This window comes from Conger conger, chromosome 6 (assembly GCF_963514075.1).
Source record: "Conger conger chromosome 6, fConCon1.1, whole genome shotgun sequence".
Lineage (NCBI taxonomy): Eukaryota > Metazoa > Chordata > Actinopteri > Anguilliformes > Congridae > Conger > Conger conger.
The window spans coordinates 2,110,012-2,129,932 of record NC_083765.1 but is presented as its reverse complement, the minus strand read 5'-3'; the positions used below and the strand labels follow the sequence as shown (position 1 = coordinate 2,129,932).

Genomic DNA, 19,921 nt, shown 5'->3' with positions numbered 1-19,921 from the left:
CTGCAGTGAGCAGCTCCTGCCCCCTTGTGCTGCTGAGGTCTTTATATGAGGCTTCCACACAGATTCTGTAAGAGAGCCCACAGCACAGCGTCACCGACACACACATACACACACACACACAGACACACACACACCCCCACACACACACACACTGTGACACACACACACACACAGACACATACACACTGACACACACAAATACACACTGTGACACACACACATGCACACACACACACACACACACAGACAGCATCACAAATACACACTGACACACACACCCACAGACAGACAGCATCACACATACACTGACACACACACACACACACACACACATACACACACGTTCAGCTTTGGGAATAAATAATTCTGTTCATAACCACACCCTGACACAGTTGTGGTTTCTCACCATAGCAGTACTCTTCAGGTTTGACTAGGAATATCTCCTTCCTTGCTGGGTTTTCAGCCACGCAGCTGTAGGGGGCGCTGTTCTCTTCTATCTCCAGAGGGAGGGACAGGGGGGTGCTGAGATTGGAGCTGCTGGTGTAGGACAGTATCTGCCCCTCTCTGTGCCAGGACAGGGTGAGCTCTCTCCCATTCTCCACAGAGCACAGCACACTGCAGCTGGGTTTCACCCTGCTCCTGCTGGACACCTGAGGTCTGGGTACTGGGTCTGTGCAGAGATACAGCAACAGGGAGAGCCTTCAACACTGGCTCTCAACACTGGCCCCTAACTCCACTCTGTGTGAGAGCCTGTCTGGGACCCACCTGGACTGTCTAGCAGCTTTCCCTGACACCTGGCCCACCTCACCACCAAATGGTCATCAGTGGACAGCTCAGCTCCACTGTCCACCAAATGTCCAAAATATACTGTAGATCAGTGGTTCTTAACCTGGGTTTGATTTTCCAACAAAATATATACCTGTTTTTAAGAATATATATTATAAATAAGATATTTCATTTTTCCAATTACGAAGGGTTCGGTGAATGCACTGATGAAGCTTGCAGGGTTCAGTACCTCCAATAAGGTTAAGAACCACTGCTGCAGATCATATATATCAAATATACTGAGTTCAATCATTGAATCATATATCATTGTTCAATCATTGAACTTCGGCCCAATGTGTTTTTGTACCACGTACGCTAATGAACATTCTTTGTATTCGAACGTGGTGTTACTTATGGACAAACCATGACCAGCACAGAAGTCCAAGAACATGGCACTGCACAAGTTCAGATAGTCTGTTCCTCCCGATCACGCCCTTCCAGGTCTCCCAGTCTTTGCCAGTGTGAGTGTTGAATCAAGAGCTTTAATCAAGAGCTTGATGAGTAGAATCAGCTGTCTAAGTCCTGTGCTAAAACAACAACCTGCACACACACCGGCCCTTTCTGGATAAGAGTGGACACCCCTGGTTTAGCACCTTTTAGAGAGTTTAGTTCAGTGTAGGGAAGTTTACTTGCAGGAGACTCACTCCTTTTTGTTTTCGCGAGTTAGGGATAGATTATATTTTTGGTTCTTGTTAGGTTTCATGTTTTCTATGTCTTGTATAAGTTGTTAGCGTTTCTGTGTATTATTACCCTCTTGTGCTGTCTGTAGTCTGCCTGTCTCCCATTCATTCGTTTCACCTGCTTTCACTTCCCGGTTTTCTTGCATGCCTGATAATTACTTCCCTTAGTTATCTCCCTATATATACCTGTCTGTTTTGTTAGTTCCCTGCCAGATTGTTACGTGCATTATATATTCTAAATTCTGTACATGCTATTGCAAATAACTGTAATATGAAAAACACATTAATAAATACTGTGAAACCCAAAGTGTCTTCTTTACCTTATATACAATAAGTGCATTAAAGTTACCCACTGCTGTTCATAATTACTTCAGCTTAGTTTCAGGTAAGTATGAATTTATTTACGTTTTCCATTGACTCCATTTTAACTTTAATTGTATGTTACCATGAACTGTATTTTGACACGAATTGCATTTTATGGTCATATTTATTTAAATGAGTATTAAATTGAATTATGCAATTCCTAACTAATGCAATGTTTAAATTATGCCCCCAATCATGAATTTCTACCGCAGCTGAACCCACCATACAATGAACTTACTTCATCCTTCATTAATTCACCAAACCTTGTGACCAAGTGAAGCACTTTAGCAGCACTCGCCATAACCCGTTCCTACTTTTTACACTTAAGTATCACATTAATAAACACTTTCAAGGTCGGCAGCACACGCAGGCATCAGCACACGAGGCATCAGCACACGTTTAAAGAGTTAACAAGCCATGCGTTACTGCGCGATCGACTTCGTGGTTAAGCTAGTGCGCTAGCAAACAATTAGCTGGCAGCAATGATCGTCCGCAGCAACAGTCTTCATTATTAAACAGCCCGCTGTCTTACCAGGCTCACCACAGGACACAAACGGCGAGCAAACAGTCTCTTCTCCTCACTGCCTGTATACCCATAGACATGTATACAGACAACAAAGCCCTGAAACAGAAACTTCAGGTAGCACAGAATTAACTAATCAGAGTAGTCCTGGGCCTTAACCACAGAAGCGACGTGGGCAAGGCAGTGCTCCAGTGAGTGAGCAGAGTGTGTGTGTGTGAGTGAGCAGAGTGTGTGTGTGTGAGTGAGCAGAGTGTGTGTGTGTGAGTGAGCAGAGTGTGTGTGTGTGTGAGTGAGCAGAGTGTGTGTGTGTGAGTGAGCAGAGTGTGTGTGTGTGAGTGAGCAGAGTGTGTGTGAGTGAGCAGAGTGTGTGTGAGTGAGCAGAGTGTGTGTGAGTGAGTGAGCAGAGCGTGTGTATGAGTGAGCAGAGTGTGTGTGTGTGTGTGTGAGCAGAGCGTGTGTGTGAGTGAGCAGAGCGTGTGTGTGTGAGTGAGCAGAGTGTGTGTGTGTGTGTGAGCAGAGCGTGTGTATGAGTGAGCAGAGCGTGTGTGTGAGTGAGCAGAGCGTGTGTGTGTGAGTGAGCAGAGTGTGTGTGTGTGTGTGAGCAGAGCGTGTGTGAGTGAGTGAGCAGAGCGTGTGTATGAGTGAGCAGAGTGTGTGTGTGTGAGTGAGCAGAGTGTGTGTGTGTGAGTGAGCAGAGTGTGTGTGTGTGAGTGAGCAGAGTGTGTGTATGAGTGAGCAGAGTGTGTGTGTGTGAGTGAGCAGAGCGTGTGTGTATGAGTGAGCAGAGCGTGTGTGAGTGAGTGAGCAGAGCGTGTGTGTGTGAGTGAGCAGAGTGTGTGTGTGTGAGTGAGCAGAGTGTGTGTATGAGTGAGCAGAGCGTGTGTGAGTGAGTGAGCAGAGTGTGTGTGTGTGAGTGAGCAGAGTGTGTGTGTGTGAGTGAGCAGAGTGTGTGTATGAGTGAGCAGAGCGTGTGTGAGTGAGTGAGCAGTGTGTGTGTGTGTGAGCAGAGTGTGTGTGTGTGTGTGAGCAGAGCGTGTGTGTGTGAGTGAGCAGAGTGTGTGTGTATGAGTGAGCAGAGTGTGTGTATGAGTGAGCAGAGCGTGTGTGTGTGAGTGAGCAGAGCGTGTGTGAGTGAGTGAGCAGAGTGTGTGTGTGTGAGCAGAGAGTGTGTGTGTGAGTGAGCAGAGCGTGTGTGTGTGAGTGAGCAGAGTGTGTGTGTGAGTGAGCAGAGTGTGTGTGTGTGTGAGTGAGCAGAGCGTGTGTGTGTGAGAGCAGAGCGTGTGAGTATGAGTGATTTGATCACGCTGTTGCTGTGCTAATGTTCCTCTCTCTCACTCACTCTCTGCCACTCTTTTCAGGCACCCTCACGTACAGCATGCACATGCACACATTGCAATGTGCTGATGTTGAATTTGCGTCTCTGACACACAAACACGCAGTGGAAGTGGAATTGATGGGTGATGAGATTAAGAATGCGGGCCAGCTGATTGTACATTGTACTAGCTTCGCACACAATGGGTGTGACAGTGAGTGAAGTGTTATTAACATTACTCAAAACTCCAGTTTGACCGTAGTTCATCCACCCGTTTCTGTACCTCGACTTCTGTTTCTGGATTCTGTTTTTGTCTGCTTAACCAGCTAGTTACCGGCCTGTGACCACGATTATCCCTGCTATACCTGTTTGCTGGAGTTTTGACCCATTGCCTGGACTTTGTATTACGAACTGCCTTATCCCTGCTGAATCTGTTTTCTGGCTATTGACCCTCACCTGACTGACCTGCATATATTATAATAAAGACTTTGTTATAATATCTCTGCCTTGGTTTCGCATCTGGGTCGCTTGTTCTACGGACCTGATAATTGTTTTTAATTTAAAAACCTTTTATTAACTTCCGTTCAGTGGAAATTAGTTTTAGGTTGCGGTCCATTTTTGTTTACTCATGTTGGGCTGTAACAACAGATACATGCAGAGACCCAAACATACTGTCACGACCTCTCCCATATTAACTAGGTACAAATGTGCTGATACTTACTGTGCACTGTCAGCTGGTATGTCATGGGTACAGTTTGTGGCCCATCATTGTTCTGCACTTTGTACGCTCCAGAGTCCTCCATCTTGAGCCCAGACAGGGAGAAGAGTCCTGTGCTGTGGTCCCACTGCAGTCTGTCACTGTATCTTTCATTAATGATGTGGAATTTGCTTTCAATCACCTTGCCAATCGAACTGTCATTTTTGTACATATATCCATCGTTCTTCACTGCAGTTTGGAAATGGACCCTCTCTCCCACAATGCAGTTCAGTTTCTTTGACTGTGTAAAAGATATGTGCAAACCTGGGAAGAGACAGTAAAAGAAAGACAGATAAAGGGGGGGGGGGGGGTGTAAGAAGGGTAGGCGTATGTTACTTGTGTTTCAGGTTTACTGTTCACTTAAACAGGGAAATCATTAACCATTATCTCTAAGAGTAACAAGTAGAAGTCATGTGGAAGGTTGTATGCCTTTTAAAACATACAATATAAAAGCCCACTACATACAGCCAAGTGTTTGACCACAATGTAGAATTAGTGGGCAGTCATTCCTCATTGGGCGCAGTATTTTTGCCGCATGGATGATTTTTTGATGCATTAAAATTATATTTTTCTAAACTGCTGAAATTCAACATTTTGTATGTTTTTCAATGGATGGAATCTTCTATAACCTATAGAAAGATGAATAATCATTACAATTTATCAAAGTCCTTTATCCATAACACAGTCTGTGTCCTTCAAGGCCCTCTTATAATAGGTCTTGTTTGCACGTCCTAGGAATAGCCAAAGTGCTGCTTACAAACAGCCTGAGCTACAATTTTCACAACATTTTCTTCACATATTTCCCAGACATTCCAATGACTGTTGTTTCAGTAATCACAGAGAACAAAGGCAGGACATCAGTGAGGCACTGAAATGAGCCAAGATTGAAAATGCAGAATAAAAAGCCACAACATTGTAAAACAATTAGGTATTAGATAAGTATCATATTACTGAGATTTGATGATTTGACTTTTACTTTTTTGATGCAAGTTATCATTATTGAATCCACTCAGAAGAAATGCCTTAGAACTAAAAAGTTACTATATCCTACCAGCAGTCCAACAGGTATATAACAGTATAAGAGTCCTACCTGCAGTCCAACAGGAATATAACAGTATAGCAGGGTCCTACCTGCAGTCCAACTGGTATATAACAGTATAAGAGTCCTACCTGCAGTCCAACAGGTATATAACAGTATAACGGTGGTTCCCATGTTGCTCTGAAATGAACGTTTCACTGGCTGAAGCCGTCTGCAGTCTGGACTTCCTTATTCTAAACAGCTGTATTAGAACCCACCCAAACACACCACAAACACACACACACATGCCCACAGCACAGTATCACTCACACACTGAACCCCAAGCAAAGCACACACACACACACACACACACACCACAAACACACACACACACACACACACACCACAAACACACACACACACACACACACGCACACAGCACAGTATCACTCACACACGGAACCCCAAGCAAAGCACACACACACACACACACACACACCACAAACACACACACACACATGCCCACAGCACAGTATCACTCACACACTGAACCCCAAGCAAAGGACACACACACACACACACACACACACAGACACACACACAGAATTTCCTCTTCAGGCAGAGGAAGTGAAGGACCCTCAGAGCACCAGAAGACCAGCACCAGGAGTGGCTGAACAGTCTGAACAGCGCCGGTTGCTGAGTGTGGATAACGGGGTTCAGGGGAATCTTTGGGGAGCTGCGTCAGACAGCTGCAGCAGGAATGAAACCATCCGGGAACCCTCCCTGCTTTCCTTTCTCGGCAACATAACTTCCTCTTTCTGTCTTTAATCACGCCCTGGCTCTGAGCACGTGGCCAGTTTTTCTTTACTTGAGAACGCTCTCATTAACTGGCTCTCCCACTGTAGATAAATACTCAAGTACAAGGGTGTTATGTATGGGGGTATGTGTGTGTGTGTGTGTGTGTTATGTATGGGGGTATGTGTGTGTGTGTGTGTGTTATGTATGGGGGTGTGTGTGTGTGTGTGTGTGTGTTATGTATGGGGGTATGTGTGTGTGTGTGTGTTATGTATGGGGGTATGTGTGTGTGTGTGTGTGTGTGTGTGTGTTATGTATGGGGGTATGTGTGGTTCTAGTCTCGCCCTGCAGGTAGAGCCAGGAGGTGTACCCTGCACTTATTACTAACCCACCACACCTGCCATAGGCTGGAGTATATAAACTCCTCCCCCACCTCCACATGGTATCTCTCTCTTTGTCTTGGCAGCCAGCTCTGCAGCAGCAGGGCCTTCGACCGCCACCATTTTGTTTTGAGCAGTTCATAGTTCCTGTGTTACAATACATTTAGTTTTGGGTGACAGGCAGACAAATACACATTATTTTGTATGCATATGATCTGATCAAGGAAACCAAATGGTCATTGTCAGCAAAGCAGACAGTAAACCCCCTTGATCAAATCCAGATTATTTTGTATGCATGTGATGTGATCAAGGAAACCAAATGATCATTGTCAGCAAAGCAGACTGTAACCCCCTTTGATCATTCAGTAAGGGCTTCCTAACCCCCCTTGATCATTCAGTATGGGCGTCCTAACCCCCCTTGATCATTCAGTATGGGCGTCCTAACCCCCCTTGATCATTCAGTATGGGCTTCCTAACCCCCCTTGATCATTCAGTATGGTTGAGGCGTTAGGTGACCATCAGAGAACACTGAAGCAGGAAATGTACAGCATGGCTTCAGTTATCAGTGTGAACAAGGCGAGCTGAGCTGGCTTTATAATGAACCAGCTGAGACGGGTGCGTGGGGGGTTTGGACCCAAAATGCACGACTCAGAAACAGTAGTGTAGTAAAGTCCCGTCAGGGCTTTATTTGGGGAATATCCAGAGAGCGTAGTCAAAAACAAGCAATGTTCAGACACGTAAATATCCAGCCAGAAAACCAAAGTGCAGTACCGAGGGAGAAGGCAGTCTCGTAATCGGTACACCATGCAAAAAGTGTGGTAGCCAGGAAAGCTGTCAGCGGGGCAGAAGCACAGGCAGACGGTGTAAGAGTCAAGACCGAAGTCTGCTCCGCGGGGCAAAAGCACAAAAACAGCAGGGAAAGTCGTGGTACAGGCAGGCGATGGTCAACAAAACAGAAGTCAATAAACAATGGTCAATAAACAGGGGGGGGGACAAGCCATGAAACTGCGCTTTATATCAGGTGAAGACAGGTGTAGACAATTAGCTTGAGAGCAGCAAGAGAATGGAAATCAGGTGAGGAAGATTGACAAGTAAACAAGGTAATTAGTAATCGTTAGTAATAAACCTATCCTGCCCTAGCATTAGTGAATTAGTAAATGACATGCACAAGAAACATAAGGTAACATGAACACATGATTAGTATGTTAGTATTACCCAATCCTGATCTAACGTTAGTAGATTAGTAAGTAGACAAGGGAAATAGAAACAATTAGGGTGTGAGTGACAGAAAGGGGAGAGAAAGAAGGAATGCAAGGTTTGCAGAAAGACACGAATAAGTGTATGCTAAATCAATGAACAGTACAACATAACATGGAACATAAATTGTGACATAACAAGTTTGCGAAATACGACAATAAACTAAATAACATGACATGGCAAGACTAACAATAAAATCGTAACAACAACTAAACATGAAACATAACATGACATGAAACATAAAAACATGGTGGGACTAGACTAACATAATACGTGACATGACAATAACATAACCAAGACAATAACTGAACATAAAACATGATATGACAAACATGAAACGTGACACCAGCCTTACCATGAAGGAAGGGCTGAACCAGCCTTACCATGAAGGAAGGGCTGAACCAGGTGCTGTAAATCAGTGTAAGAGTTTAGGATTATCCCAGTACAACAAACAATTGTCTATCAGCCAAAGTAGACATTACTGTGTGGATGGCTTCAGCCAATTACAAGATGGCACAATTGCCGTCTTGATCTTTATTCCAAGATCAATAAAGATCACTCTTTCCTTTATGCTACTGCTGCTATTGTAATAAAGATCACTCTTTCCTTCATCGAGATTTGAGTATCATGCTCCCTTAGCTTCTCATGAGTCTGGCTCCATTTTTTATTATCGAGGATCATGCTGATTTATGCATGATGTTGAGGGCGTGAAGCCACAGATATTCTGTCCTCATTGTGACCATGACACTGATGTGGGTTTCCTGTCTCAGATCTTCTCAGCAAAATATGTTTTATTTGCAAACAAGTGCCTAGCCGGTCACGAACCGCAAACTGCCCTAAGAAACCTGCCTTAGCTGAAGCAGACTGAAGGACAGTTAACCCACTGCATGTTGGATGGAAAGTTCTGATCTTCTAAAGTCCTCCACAGACAGGAAGCTCTCATAGCACATTCACAAAAACACATTTATGGATAAACCCTTTTAAAGGTGCTATCATAGCTATGAGAAGGCAGAGACAGATTTAAGGTCATGGAAAGAATGAAATCACATTTTTATTAAATATAACTGATGGCAGCTCTTGAGCATTCAGTGGAACGTTATAGGGGAAAGTGCAGCTATGCCGACACAACACAAAGTACCCAGAGGAGACCCACACACACAGGGAGAATAACCAAACTCTGTTGCTTCTTCACTCAGGTTATCTTTTTGAGTGGCAATGAATGGCAGACCTAAGCTGGATTCACCCTAAATGTGACGTATAAGTCTGACAAGGCCAAAGAGTCTCTGCTGGTCTTTGTTTCTCTGCATCTCATCATTAGTGCAGTTGATTACACTGTTCACGCACTTCAACTGGTTACTGGTGTCTGACTTTAGTGCAGATTTTAAGGTGGAAACAGAAACCAGCAGAGCTACTCGCTCTCCAGGACCAGGGCTGCTGACCCCTGCCCTCGATGCAGATTGGTGCATTTTCATGGTTCTGTATATAGTTCTATACATACTCTGCATTATTTGAGAAAATTCTGAGAACTGTCAAGTTTCGTTTAATGCTGCATTTGCATGAAAGTATTGAAAAAATGAAACTTTTTTAAAAATTGATCTCCCCAATTTCCAACACTGATGAATGTTCTAATATTAACCTGCTTTGCACTTCTTTACAACTTCATTAATGTTATTTTCCACAGATTTAAAAAAGAGGTCACGTGTAATACTCACCAAGCATTTTATTAGTTATTTATTAGACTCATTCACTCACTCATTAGGACTTCTACTCCTGTAACCTATCCACTTAGAGTCCTAGGAGATCAGTTTCTGAGAAACTCAAATCACCCTGTCTGCCACCAACAATCATTCCACGGTCAAAGTCACTGAGATCAAATTCTTTCCCCATTCTGATGGTTGATGTGAACATTAACTGAAGCTCCTGACCCGTATCTACATGATTGTATGCATTGCACTGCTGCCACACAATTGGCTGATTAGACAATCACATGAATAAGTGGGTGTAATAAAGTAAAAATGTTCCTAATAAAGTACCAAATGGACCAAATAGAAATACAAACAGAATAACATAACCGCACCAGTGGCAAATTACAAATATATTTTCCACATCTTTTATATGTTTTTAAACAAAAGGCAAAGTGTTGACTCTTTTGCAACTGCTGCTTATTAAGGGGAAGTGCAAGCTTCTGGAGAACATCGGTTTTCCTCCCGACTCTGGTCTGCGTGGAGCTCAGTTCCTCATCAAGCCTTGGCGTTTGCCAGAGCCAATGGTGCTGTGTGGCTCTACAGAAACCTTCAGAGGTCCACACAATCATTCAGAGTTGCACTAGGACTTCTGTCCTGTTCATTTATGGCAATGTCCATTTGGTCCATTGTTCCCATTGAGGAACAGGGTATAGCTAGGTGTTGACATTCTCCCTTCGTTGTTGGTTTTTGTTCATCTGCCCTGTTTAGCTTCAGCACTAACCAAGCAGAGCCCTGTTTAGCTTCAGTACCTGACCAAGCTCAGCCCTGCTTCAGCCATCAGGCCAGGGAAATTAACAGGACAATAATTCTGCTGGTGGGGGGTGTTGAGGAAATAACTACAAAATATTTATTTACTGTTGTGTGCAGGCTGTACCTACCTGGTACCTGCAGGTTTAAATATCCTGTAGACGAGCTAGCACACGTCATTGGCTGATGCTAGCATAACTGTGGGTTATAGTCTGTCCAACAACAACAAGTTATCGGATGATATTCAAATGAAATCTACGTCACTGGTTGTGCATGCTTCAACCGAAGCAACGGCATCGACCTTTGGCTGGAATGAGTGTAAGATCTATGGTTAGATCAGACCACTCAATGTAAAACTATAGGTGGCTACTTGAATGTGTGAAACTATACACAATAATAATTTGTAACAGAATCCATTTTAATACAGTTCATATTTTATTTTACAGATCGTCCACTAATTCAAGTAAAGATTAGACTCTGAGGTAAATTCATCGCCCCCGAAATGACCAATTTTAGGAGCTAAAAGTTAGCTAGTCGAGATTACCACAGTATAATGAAGACGTAACATTCATGAGTTAAACTAATATACAACTTTATCTAAAACTACGTTTAAATAAAAACATGATGAAACGCTGGCTACACTGAGGATCTAATCAAAGTTCACCCAGCTATCTAATTTCTAAGTCAAGGACCAACCCAGAACTACTTTATATTTGTGCACAAACTTGATGTCAGCTTGTGTACAAAATATGGTAGAGATATCGACAGGCATTGAAATTCCAGAACTTATCCCAAAAACACCCAAATATCCTCAAGGGTCCCCAAATCTCTCAAAATACAGAACATCTACATTTGTCCAGACACATGAATGATCAGAAAAGCTTATTTTTGTATTAAAACAGATTTTAGATTTTAGTGTAAAGGCAATTAAACGTTTTATTCACATGTATGAGAGTATGTTTTTATAAAGCCTGTCCAAAGCGTCCAAAAAGCTCTCCAATGCTTCCTAACCAACCCTAATGACCATCACATGGAATGGAACCTTCACAATTACGAGTAAAATTATTGGTTTATCAATAGCAAGTCCAAATCCTGGGAACAGGTTTATGTGTTCATTCTGCTATGCGTAGCAGTGATATTCCTAAACTGTCTGTCACCTGAATATGACACATTATACCTTGTTGGAAAGGGTAGGAAACCCTGTACATTACATTAAATGACCCAGCAATGCATTTACACAACAACAAGAAGTAGTTCAAGACGGCATTCTGTTCGGTATAGTCCCAGCAAAAATATAGTTTTTTTTCATAACCAGGTGGGATATTTGGTTCCATAGATATGTCTGTATTTATTAAACATGTCGTCCAGATGTGGAATAAAAGTGAACAAAAAAAAAACCAAAACGATGTGTTTATTCATGCAACGTCTGAATTCTATATTGTTGTTCTTATATTGCAACAAGATTTTTTGACATAGAGAAATGGTGTTTAGGATTGTTAGAATAGCCCCTCCGAGGAATCGCCACCTTAACGTGGTGGAGGGGTTTGTGTGTCCCGGTGATCCTGGGAGCTAGGTTGTCGGGGGCACTGTTAGCCCCCAGTAGGGTCTCCCAAGGCAAATTGGTCCCGGGGGAGGGGCCGGACTAAGAGCGATTCAAAGACTCCCATGACACGGCCACACAAAGACCCAGTTACCTCGCCCGGAAAAGGGAAACCGGGGCCCCCTGCTGGAGCCAGACCCTGGAGGGGAGCTCGTCGGCGAGCGTCTGGTGGCCGGGCCTTATCCCATGGGGCCCGGCCGGGCACAGCCCGAACTGGTCACGTGGGGTCGCGGCCCTGTGGGCTCACCACCTGCAGGGGTCGGCATCGGAGTCGGGTGCTTTGCCCAACGGGCAGTAGGCAAAGGCGGGGATCCGGGCGTGCTGATCCTCAGCGTCGCAGACTGGTTCTGGGGACGTGGAACATCACCTCTCTGGTGGGGAAGGAACAGGAGCTAGTGCGGGAGGCGGAGCGGTACCAACTAGATATAGTTGGGCTCACCTCCACGCACAGTACTGGTTCCGGAACCAAACTCCTGGAGAGGGGCTGGACTCTGTTCTTTTCTGGAGTTGCTCAAGGTGAGAGGCGCCGGGCGGGTGTGGGGATACTCACAAGCCACCGGCTGAGCGCCACTGTGTTGGAGTTCCACCCGGGGAACGAGAGGGTCGCCTCTCTGCGACTACGTGTCGCTGGGGGGAAGACTCTGACTGTCATTTGTGCTTATGCACCAAATGGGAGTTCAGAGTATCCGGCCTTCTTGGAGTCACTGGGCGGCATCCTGGAAAGGGTGCCACCCGGAGACTCCATAGTTCTGCTGGGCGACTTCAACGCTCACGTGGGCAATGATGGAGAAACCTGGAGGGGGGTGATTGGGAGGAACGGCCTGCCTGATCTGAACCCAAGCGGTGTTTTGTTATTGGAGCACCTTAGGCCAATGATTGATGATCGACTTTGTGGTCGTATGATCAGACCTGCGGCCGTATGTCTTGGACACTCGGGTGAAGAGAGGAGCAGAGCTGTCAACTGATCGCCACCTGGTGGTGAGTTGGATCAAGTGGCCGGGGAGGCTGCCTGACAGACCCGGTAAACCCAAACGTGTAGTGAGGGTGAACTGGGAACGTCTGGCCGAGGTCTTCAACTCCCACCTCCAGAAGAACTTCTCACGCATCCCGGGGGAAGCTGGGGACATGGAGTCCGAGTGGGCCATGTTCAAAGCCTCCATTGCAGAGGCGGCAAGCAGGAGCTGTGGCCAGAAGGTCATCGGTGCCTGTCGGGGCGGCAACCCAAGAACCCGCTGGTGGACACCAGCGGTGAGGGAGGCCGTCAAGCTGAAGAAGGAGGCCTTTCGGGCTTGGCTGGCCCGGGGGTCCCCTGAAGCAGCAGACAGGTACCGGGTGGCCAGAAGGGCTGCAGCTTCGGCAGTCGCTGAAGCAAAAACCCGGGTATGGGAGGAGTTCGGGGAGGCTATGGAGAAGGACTTTCGGTTGGCCTCAAGGAAGTTCTGGCAAACCATCCGACGACTCAGAAAGGGAAAGCAGGGCTTGTCTCAGGCTGTTTTCAGCAGGGGAGGAGAACTGCTGACCCAGACTGGGGATATTGTCGGGATATTGAAAGAGCACTTCGAGGAGCTCCTGAACCCGAACAACACGTCCTCTGTGGAAGAGGCAGAGCCTGAAGACTCGGGGGAATCTGCACCTATATCCCTGGCGGAAGTTGCTGAGGTAGTCAAAAAGCTCCTCAGTGGCAAGTCGCCGGGTGTAGATGAGATTTGCCCTGAGATGCTGAAGGCTCTGGACATTGTTGGGCTGTCTTGGCTGACACGCCTCTTCAGTGTCACGTGGAGATCAGGGACAGTACCTGTAGAGTGGCAGACCGGGGTGGTGGTCCCCATTTTCAAGAAGGGGGACCGGAGGGTGTGCTCCAATTACCGGGGTATCACACTCCTCAGCCTCCCTGGGAAAGCTTACTCTAGGGTACTGGAAAGGAGGCTCCGACCGACGGTCGAACCTCGGATTCAGGAGGAGCAATGTGGCTTCCGTCCTGGCCGTGGAACAGTGGACCAGCTCTTTACCTTGGCAGGGTTGCTGGCGGGGTCATGGGAGTTTGCCCATCCAGTCCACATGTGCTTTGTGGACTTGGAGAAGGCTTTCGACCGTGTCCCGCGGGGAACCCTGTGGGGTGTACTGCGGGAGTATGGGGTACCGGGGCCGTTGTTACGAGCCATCAGGTCCCTGTATAACCAAAGTGAGAGCTGTGTCCGCATTCTCGGCACAAAGTCAAGCACGTTTCTGGTGGGTGTTGGACTCCGCCAAGGTTGCCCCTTGTCACCGGTCCTGTTTGTGGTATTCATGGACAGGATCTCAAGGCGCAGCCGAGGTGAGGAGAGTGTCCGGTTTGGTGACCTCAGAATCGCATCTCTGCTTTTTGCGGATGATGTGGTTCTGCTGGCTTCATCGGACCGTGACCTTCAGCACGCACTGGAGCGGTTTGCAGCCGAGTGTGAAGCGGCCGGGATGAGAGTCAGCACCTCCAAGTCCGAGGCCATGGTTCTCTGCCGGAAAACGGTGGATTGCTCCCTCCGGGTTGGGAACGAGTCTTTGCCCCAAGTGAAGGAGTTCAAGTATCTCGGGGTCTTGTTCACGAGTGAGGGTAGAAGGGAGCGTTAGATCGACAGGCGGATCGGTGCAGCGTCAGCAGTAATGCGGGCGTTGCACCGGACCGTTGTGGTGAAGAAGGAGCTGAGCCGGAAGGCGAAGCTCTCGATTTACTGGTCGATCTACATCCCAACCCTCACCTATGGTCACGAGCTTTGGGTAGTGACCGAAAGAACGAGATCGCGTATACAAGCGGCCGAAATGAGCTTCCTCCGTAGGGTGGCCGGGCTCAGCCTTAGAGATAGGGTGAGGAGCTTGGACATCCGGAGGGAGCTCGGAGTAGAGCCGCTGCTCCTTCGCGTCGAAAGGAGCCAATTGAGGTGGTTCGGGCATCTGATCAGGATGCCTCCCGGGCGCCTCCCTTTGGAGGTTTTCCGGGCTCGTCCAACTGGGCGGAGACCCCGAGGGAGACCCAGAGCCCACTGGAGAGATTATATATCTCTCCTGGCCAGGGAACGCCTCGGTATCCCCCAGGAGGAGCTAGAATGCGGTGCTGGGGAGAGGGACGCCTGGAATACCCGGCTTTGCCTACTGCCCCCGCGACCCGACTCCGGATAAGCGGGTGATGATGGATGGATGGATGATGGATTGTTAGAATATGCCTTTTATTTTGGTGAGGGAGCTGATGTTCAACTCCCACTTGAGGTCCCCATTCTCTGTGTGTTTTCTGTGTTCACGCTCAGGTGCTTATTTTCCCTTTCTCCCAATTAATTTCTCCAATTTCTCCCAATTACGTGTCCCCTCCCTCTACACCATTTATGTACTTCCTCTCTGTTAATCATCTCACTCTCACCTGCTGCTCGTTCTCTCTTTGTTTGTGTGACGCACTACACTCCAGTGGGGCGTGTTCTCGGTGCGCTTTTTGTGCTGTCAGCTGGTGACCAAACACGCATTTAAAGTAAACACACGATGGACAGTTTTGGCTTGAAATAATTTCAATAATAACATAATAATAAAGTCAGTCTGTTTTTTTGTTTGTCGTTCTACCACATCAAAGTTATATGACCCTCCCCCTCCCCACAGACAGATCTGTGACGGGTCTGTGCGAAGAGTGAATATGGTGGGAGTTGGCAGTGGTTCCATCCAGTTCCACAGAAGTCCATTAAAGTCTTATATAAGTGTGGAGGAAGGTTCTTCTGCAAGCCCATCATACCAGAATGCATTCTTTCAAACTGGTCAGGCCAGTACATAAACTTGGTATTCAGCAGTGTGGCTCATCACCTGTAGTTGGCTCTGTGTGTGTGTGCATGTGTGGGCTCTGTGTGTGTGTGTGTGTGTGTCTCTGTTAATCGTTTCACTCTCACCTGCTTCTCGTTGACTGGGATATTTGGTTCCATAGATATGTCTGTATTTATTAAACATGTCGTCCAGATGTGGAATAAAAGTAAACTAAAAAAAACCCAAAACGATGTGTTTATTCATGCAACGTCTGAATTCTATATTGTTGTTCTTATATTGGAACAAGATTTTTTGACATAGAGAAATGGTGTTTAGGATTGTTAGAATATGCCTTTTATTTTGGTGAGGGAGCTGATGTTCAACTCCCACTTGAGGTCCCCATTCTCTGTGTGTTTTCTGCGTTCACGCTCAGGTCCTTATTTTCCCTTTCTCCCAATTAATTTCTCCAATTTCTCCCAATTACGTGTCTCCTCCCTCCACACCATTTATGTACTTCCTCTCTGTTAATCATCTCACTCTTACCTGCTGCTCGTTTTGCGCCTGAGCGTGAGGACCTGAGTGGCTCAGGTAACGACAGGTATAAAGGCGTGGCATTAAAACGGTCGACCCTGTTCAGGATAAGGTTCAGGTTCAGATAATGGATGGATGGATGGATGGATGGATAGATGGATATATTGAACATTTTGCACATTAATAATATTTCCCATACCCTGCTGCAGAATCATCCTGTATTGTAAATATTTATTTTTATTTATATTTACATTCTGCTTCATATCTGTTTCCTGACGTTGTGCAGTACTTGCTTTTCAAATTCTACTTTACTATTATTCTTTATGTTGTCTGTATGCACCTACCACAGCAAATTCCTTGCATGTGAAAACTACTTGGCGAATAAAGCGATTCTGATTCTGATTCAATAAACGTGCTCTCACAATAGCAATGTGCTGAGGCCAGCAAACCGAAAGTACATTATGTGACGCAGATTACTGAATGATGCCATTTTGTTGTTTGAAATGTGGATTGGGCTCGGCTGAAGCGGAGATATGGACTCTAAATAGTTTTTTTGGTGGCGTTGCTTTTTTGTAAAGCAAACCAGGAAAATGGTTATTTACTTGAAACCAATATTTGAAAATATTTGACACTTCTTGTTTTAGACTCGTTTTAGTTTGGACGGTTTGAAATGCATAACATCGCGCAATTCACGATTCAATTGTTGTGAAAATGGTATATGTAAAACGGCTTTCTGTGGAACAGAACAAAAAGATCGTATAGATTTTAAGAGCTTATGATGAAGGTTATTTCTGCAAACAAATATGTCGCGACGGAACCTTGTTGGCGCAGTTCTGGAATGCGCGCAGCTCCAGCTCCTATTGGATAGAAAATTGCGCTGAAGCATCGGACTGCTGCCAAAACCTCTTCCGGAGATGAGAAGTGTGCCAAAGGACCGCCCCCCCCCCCCCCCCTCCCCTCCACGTTTTTCCTGTTTAAGATTTAGTTCCAAAACCTTAATTACACTGCGCTCACAATGGTTATATTGCAGAAACCAAATGTATTATGTTATTTTCTTGAAAAGTTAAAAATGTAGTCACCTTTATAAGATTTTGTATGGCAGCACACCCAGGAAAGGCTGATACTGATGGTTGTATGAAGCCCACCATACCTCACAGCAGAGGTTCCGGTAGCAAATCTGTCTCCAAATATGTGTGCACCATAAAATATTCAGTGATTTTAATCTACTCTACCAGGTGACTATATCTCTTGGTTTTATTTTGAATGACCATATAAAACTCACAGCTGCTTGATGGGAAGATAGCACCACTGTCTCTGCAGCCCCATCAGAACTCAACAGTTTGTCAACACTGAGAGATAACATCACTGTTCACCTGGCTGAACTTTGCAGTGTTTCACACACACACGCACACACATACATACACACACAGAACGCGCACATGCATGCAGGCACATACATACACACATACATACAAACATACTCAGAGCCCACGACAGGTGATGAGCCAAACCGCTGAATACCAGGTTTATGTACTGGCCTAACCGGTTAGGCTATGTGAAGCCATGTGGATATGTCAACTGTAAAATAGACAGGATGTATGCCTACAAGTGGTATTCTTACTAAATGTAGGGTAGCCTATAGGCTATTAGCTTTAAGTCATTCCAGTCAAATGATGCTGCGTATATTACAACTGAAATGTATATTTGTATGGCAAAGAGAGATTGTAACAGATGATTGTGGAAAGAGAAAAATGAAAATAGAACAGATTTGTCATAAATAGGAACATTTAAATAAAGAAGAAGCCTGATGAAAGAACACAACTAATGTCTCCCGTTTCTCATTTTTCTCTGTTTGAAACAGTCCTGTTGCGGGGACCCCCTTAATTGGGACCTGTAACATCAACTGTCCAATTACTGTCCAATAGTTTTGTCAGGGTTGCAGACAGAAGAACCAATAACACACTCAGGGTGACGTGAAAAACGGCCGGCTTTAATGCAGGTCGACAGAGAGAGACGGTCGGTGTAGCTAGCTCCACTGAAAGACGGCTCAAAGACTGATGTTGTTTGTGCAATAAAAATAGCGTTTATTCCTGAAACTGAGTAGACTTGGTTTTAACGTAGCCTATAGACCTTACTATGAAAGCATAAACACTCATTAAAGATTGACAACCGTAAGAACACCGTAACAGCACCAACAACACCGTAAGAGCTTGTAATCTCTTCAGTAAAAGGGAGCAAGCTTTCCGTTCCATACAGTTTGAGACAATCCATGTGAAGCAATTAATTCTGGGAAACTTTTCGAATTGCGCGCATATGTAGGCAGGTCATAGTGCTTGTCAATATGTTGTATTTCAATATAAAAGTCCTCACATGGGATAGCTTGAACACTTAAAGGCCTTTGCTCTTACAATGATATTACAACAGAAATCAATAATCAGTACCTTGTATACTCAAAAGATAGGGTCATCTACAGTCAGGTTATGGTAAACAAGGCAAGCAGGAATATGCAAGGTTCCTAACAGTCCAGGCGAGAGGGCATGAGCCAAACAAACAGGGTACTGAGGATCACGCAGGCGGACGTCGAGGGACAGGAGTAGGGCAAGGAAGGGAGCTGGAGGATGGTTTGGGGTCAGGGTAAGTGAGGGTCAGATTCGGGGAAGGGCAGAGTAGCACGCAAGTGGGTGGGCAGAAAACAAACAGGGAAAAAGAACAGGCAGGGTTCCAGCACAAGGAAGCAGCGGCTAGAGCAACAGGCAGGAAACAAATTAAATTACATTTTAGTCATTTGGCAGACGCTTTTAATCAAGCAACAAGTGCATAGGTTCTTCCACAAGCACAGAGACTGAAACAGACAGGCTTATCAGCCACACAAACAAAGAGTCAACGAGAAGCAGGTGAGTGTGAAACGATTAAGAGAGACACACACGCACACATGCACACACACAGAGCCCACTACAGGTGATGAGCCTGCTGAAAGTTTATGTACTGGCCTGACCAGTTTTAAAGAATGCACTCTGGTATGATGGGTTTGCAGAAGAACCTTCCTCCACACTTATATAAGACTTTAATGGACTTCTGTGGAGCTGGATGAAACCACTGCCAACTCCCACCACATTCACTCTTCACACAGACCCGTCACAGATCTGGCATGTCTGTGGGGAGGGGGAGGGTCATATAACTTTGATGTGGTAGAACGACAAACAAAAAAACAGATTAGTACTTATCTCAGACTGATATGAACATGCAGAGTCAATGTTGTTGTTCTAGGTGTTGTCAAAATCAACGACATAGAAAAACTAACAAGAACTTTTATTGAACTGATTTCAAGCCAAAAATGTCAATCGTGTGTTTACTTTAAATGCCTAAGTACATATACATATCATATCTTATTTATTTTCCTAGGATCGTCTTCTGTTTTTGTTATGCGAAATGACTGACAACAAAATCAGAGTTGCATTTGAAAGCCACACGTTCATTTCGCTAAATTCCGGCTGTTTGGTCACCAGCTGACAACACAAAAAGCGCACCGAGAACACGCCCCACTGGAGTAGACAACGAGCAGCAGGTGAGAGTGAGATGATTAACAGTGAGGAAGTACATATATGGTGTGGAGGGAGGAGACACGAAATTGGGAGAAA

At 45.5% G+C, this 19,921-nt stretch overlaps 1 protein-coding gene across 3 annotated transcripts in view; it reads right to left on the bottom strand.

Moving 5' to 3' along the window:
- Window positions 1-19,921, bottom strand: part of LOC133130686 (HEPACAM family member 2-like) — an 82,333-nt gene that overhangs the window by 31,538 nt on the left and 30,874 nt on the right. Inside the window, exons 1-4 of one of the 3 annotated variants that reach the window (XM_061245449.1) lie at window positions 5,551-5,575; window positions 4,425-4,724; window positions 407-670; window positions 1-65 (exon numbers count right to left, since the gene is read on the bottom strand). The exon at window positions 1-65 is cut by the window's left edge and continues 205 nt beyond it. The exons of 1 other annotated variant lie outside the window; for it this stretch is intronic. In XM_061245449.1, the coding sequence (XP_061101433.1) occupies window positions 1-65; window positions 407-670; window positions 4,425-4,632 (537 nt within the window). In that variant the 5' untranslated portion in view covers window positions 4,633-4,724; window positions 5,551-5,575. Of the gene's footprint in view, window positions 66-406; window positions 671-4,424; window positions 4,725-5,550; window positions 5,576-19,921 lie in introns of those variants that run through there. One more of the 3 variants, XM_061245447.1, reaches the window with a different exon arrangement.